Source organism: Phaseolus vulgaris, chromosome 8 (genome assembly GCF_000499845.2).
Source record: "Phaseolus vulgaris cultivar G19833 chromosome 8, P. vulgaris v2.0, whole genome shotgun sequence".
In the NCBI taxonomy this organism is placed as follows: Eukaryota; Viridiplantae; Streptophyta; class Magnoliopsida; order Fabales; family Fabaceae; genus Phaseolus; species Phaseolus vulgaris.
In genome coordinates, this window is record NC_023752.2 from 59,803,926 (window position 1) to 59,808,517 (window position 4,592).

A 4,592-nucleotide genomic window follows, 5' to 3' on the forward strand; every position below is an offset into this window, starting at 1 on the left:
GCTGTGTTGTGGTTTACTATATAATTTGAGTACATGTGATATGAACCTCCTTAGGTTCTCGAAGAATTGGATCTCACTACTCAATGTTTAAAAGACTCAAGAAAGATTAGGAGAAATAAACCTTGCACCTTTGATTGTTTTCTTAGAATGCTTACGAAATGAAATTGCTTTCAGTCAAGGCTCTAACAAATGGAGGAAAGTGGTTGGTTCAATTAAGATATGTGAAGTTTGTTTAAGGCATTATTTGAGTTGACTAAATGGTCTTTGATTAACGTGGATGATTCTTGATGTGAATTAATATGTTCTTAGTTGGGAATTGGTTGGATGAGCGATGCTAAGCAAGGTTCACTAGAGAAAAGATGTGGTGCTAAGCAAGGTTCATAAAACAAACTCAATGAACTTGATGATAGGACAAAAGTTGATGGAGACTAAGCCAACAACAATGTCTTTTATTTATTTACTTTTCTACTGTCCGAGTCCATTCCCACTTTTAACGTATTTAGTGTCTTCTTAAATCAGCAACACCTTGCATCGCACACCACGACACAGTCATACCCCGATTCCTCTGATGTACACACGCAAACGTTTGTATTCTTGTCGGCAACTCTTGCCGGTTTCTTGTTCCTCAGAAACCTCAGATCTCAACCTCACACCACTGACACCGACTTGGACGCAAACAAAGAAAACAATGAACAACACACCTAACCTTAAAGAATGAACATTCAAGGTACAAAGAGGACCCTTTTCCACCTCTTTCTGTTTATGCTTTAGATTTTACAAAAATGTTGTCTTTTCATATCGTGAATTGGTGAGTCTACTGGTTCGTGATGCATTGCAATCTGGGTTCTGGACCTTCCTTGACATGGCTAGTGGTCGCTATCTTTGGAGGCACTTAGTGTCTTCCTCTTTCCCAAAGCCTGAATGAACGGTTCCCATGGTATATAGTTGCTTTTAATGGTGATAATAATCATAACTTAGCTGCAATACACTACTGTCCAGTTCCTTAACATGTGATTTAGACTTATATGCCAGTGATTGCTTGTTGCTTTTATGTGTGTAGCTGTAAATGGAATACCAATATGGTGCGGTTGATTCGCAAATAACCATGTTTCTTACTCACCATTTCTCCAACGCATGTGTTTTAGAGATTAATCGTTTGTGAATGTATAAACCGTAGGAGAACAAATATTTCAACAAAAGAGTATTTTACAGATTAGTTTGAGGTTTTGGGATGAAAGTATATCTCAGTTCACGAAAATGTTGTAAATTAAATACGGTTTTCTTCCCTTAGAAACTGGTCTTCTTTATCTTATGATTTTTTTTAATAAATTAGTGACTGAAATGAGAATTTTATAGAGTAGAAGACTAAAGTGATCTACTCTTACAAGACTAGAACGGGGTTCTACAAGGATAACCCACCAATGACCAGTTGATAATGCAACATGCTTCACCTACTCTAAGGAAAATATCTTAGCCTCTAAAATTCTGGCATCAATAATTTGGAACTGATTTTAAATGCTACAAGGAAACTTTTGCTGTGCGGAGTATTCTGTTTATTAGAATTGGTTTTGGAAGAATATAATCTAGATTCCTGGTTGTACACAATATATAACCTCATTTCTGAAAGTTAGAAATCTGTCTGGTTTTTATAAAGAATAATAATTTATAGTCTGTGATAAAGATTAATTTATCCCAACATTATTGAAATCAATTGATTGTGAAAATCAGTTCTAGACATAGAAAATTAATGGGGTATACTTTTGGATTAGTTTCTTGATATTGATCATGTATGATTAGTGACAAAATTGCCTTTGCCTGTATCAGAAGCAGGTCTTTGTATAAAAAGAATAGATAAAGAAACTACACAATTTATTGATTTCTCTCAGGACAGTATGTATGACTCTCATTATTCACTCATGTCCTTAAAACATTTGGAGCCACTACCACTACAAACCTGTTTTTAACCAGTAAACATGCATATATATTCAAAACTAAACATCTGCCACCTGAATTTGAGACTATGTATTACAATAAGGTCATGGCATTGTAAAACAGAAGAAAAATATACAGATACAGCATAATTTAAAATGGCATTTCATATTATTGATGCACAAATAATAAGGTTTGAGATATTGAAAACTAAGAAAAATTTGTATTTGGGACTGAGATTGTTGTTGCTGAGGTTGCTCCAACTGTTGTGATTACTGTTGTTGGTCACCTTGCCATACCCAAACAATATCTTTAAGAGCAGGCCTTATGGCTTCTTTTAGTATTTTCTCATATTCCAGCGTATCTCCATTTGATTTCTTCACCTCCACCAAGTGCAGAAGTGGAGTAATCTCGAAGATCTCTGCATCAATGGATAAGATCCCCTTCCTACCTTCATGAAGGCCCTCCATTTTCAACAAACCGGCAGCCCTTTTCTTTATTTTCATCTTCAGCCCATTGGCCATTTCTTCCAGCCTGAAGATGATGACAGATGCTGGTTGTCTTGAAGTAAATCTTGCTTCCCTTTTCTGAAAGCTGTCTTCAAAGAATCCACAAAGATTAAACCCAGGTGAAAGGGAGATTATGTCGAAGGCATTTATACTTACTGGCACAGCTGACTCTTTCCTTGCTTCTGCTGCTAAACCATTACTTCCATCACCACATTGTTCAGAATGATTTGTAATTGAAGGAGAGACACTCCTGTTTTCCCCTTCTTGTGTTGTCTGTCTACCATTTGGCCACTTCATAAACCAAGAACATTGCTTAATCTTATCCATGGAAATCCTAGTGTTTGGATTTGGATCCAACATCTTGCTCAATAGCCTCCGAACTCCTGCTGGAAACCATCTAGGGCATGTAAACTCTGCCTTGCTTATCTTCCTATACATCACCATCAAATTAGGATCTTGAAAAGGAAAGTAACCTGCTAGTAAGACAAACAAAACTACCCCACATGACCAAATGTCAGCTTTGGCACCATCGTAACCTTTCCTTTTGATGACCTCAGGAGCAACATAGGCAGGTGTTCCACAAGCTGTGTGCAACAAGCCGTCTTGGTGTTTGGATTCAGCCAGGGCACTTAACCCGAAATCAGAGATCTTCAAATTATCATTTTCATCCAACAAAATGTTCTCTGGCTTTATATCTCTATGGCACACACCTCTACTGTGACAAAAATCCACTGCATTCACTAGCTGCCGAAAATACTTGTGTGCAACATCTTCTTTGAGCTTTCCTTTGGCCACCTTCTTAAACAGTTCTCCTCCCTTAGCATATTCCATAACAAAGTAAATCTTACTCTTCGTGGCCATGACCTCAAAAAGCTCAATAACATTTGGGTGCTTGACCAGTCTCATAATAGATATTTCCCTTTTAATGAGATCAGCCTGCCCAGTTCTTATAACTTTATTCTTGTCAATCACTTTAATGGCCACACTTTGGTTAGTTACTGTACTACGGCCATAGTAGACTTTTCCAAACGTTCCTTTGCCTAGTAACCTTCCTAGTTCATATTTTTGCATCAAGATTCTTGATTTGTTCTCCATAATTGAAGTTGGGCAAAATAAAATTTCACTCCCTCAGCCAATTAAAATACCTGTATCAATACTGACTATTCAACCGTCTTCACGAAGGTGATGTACTAACACAACAGGCACATTCCAATTACACATCAAGGAATAATAAAAGAATGAGCCACAGATTTTTGCTCCACTGTAACCAATTAAGCTGGGCAGTAACAACAAGAACATAACCTTATGGATTTCCAAGACAGAGCACATTTTCCTGCATCCCTCTCTGTGTCTATGTCATGCACAGCTGAAGAATATATACATAGATGTGTGTCACAGATAGGTGAGCTAACTTCAGAAGTGTACTGAAAATTTATGGTATGATTGTCCTGAGAATGTAGCCAGTCTGAAAAGCATAGAAGCATCAAACTCAGTTCAATACATGTTTGTTATGATAATATATAAATAACAAAAAAAATGCTAAATATATTGCAAGTAGTACAGTTCAATGTAAAATGATTTCATATTCAACACACATAAATCTTAGAAAATGATGTATGTTTTCAGCCTCAAAGTAAACACATAATTCAGTGATCTTTAGCTAGACAAGTTTATGTGCTGAAATATGTAATAGCACAATCAAAATCATAAAGTAACACCAACAAAAAGTACAAAATAAAAAAATGAAAATAAGCTCTAACCTTGAGAATTGAGATTGAACAGGAGTAGAACCAAAAGAGAGATTGATGCAGTAGAGATATAACAGAGTGGTTGTAGAGAAACAATTAATTTAGTAGTAAATACTGTTACTTGTTATTCATATATAAACTGATATTGCTGTGATGTTTTGGAATGGTTGATGTCATGGTGTGCTATTTTGGCTATTTGAATCATCACTAAGAAAACAGAGAAAATGTAGCCAAACACGTGTAAGCACATTCAAGCGTGAGGAAAAGAAATGACTTTGGAAGTTTCCACCTCATGGTAGTGTATCTAAGCAGCATTTATGATGTTTTGCCACGTGGAAGGTGACAGACACGTTGGCAGTCATGATGATCTCGTGTTACTTAGGTAGACGATTGATTTGGACCGAAT

The 4,592-nt window shown here is 36.5% G+C and overlaps 1 protein-coding gene and 1 long non-coding RNA gene across 2 annotated transcripts; one reads left to right on the top strand and one right to left on the bottom strand.

Moving 5' to 3' along the window:
- LOC137825530 (uncharacterized) lies at nt 1-1,119 on the top strand. Its single transcript, XR_011083309.1, has 2 exons — nt 1-376; nt 520-1,119. It is a non-coding gene; the product is annotated as an uncharacterized lncRNA (long non-coding RNA).
- Nucleotides 1,120-2,078: 959 nt separating this feature from the next.
- On the bottom strand, nt 2,079-4,364 carry LOC137825529 (CBL-interacting serine/threonine-protein kinase 10-like). The gene is made up of 2 exons (XM_068631218.1): nt 4,199-4,364; nt 2,079-3,903 (listed from the first exon to the last, which is right to left on the bottom strand). Exon 2 carries the CDS (start codon nt 3,531-3,533, stop codon nt 2,202-2,204), a length of 1,332 nt encoding a protein of 443 aa, XP_068487319.1. The 5' UTR covers nt 3,534-3,903; nt 4,199-4,364; the 3' UTR covers nt 2,079-2,201.
- Between the last annotated feature and the right edge of the window lie 228 nt (nt 4,365-4,592).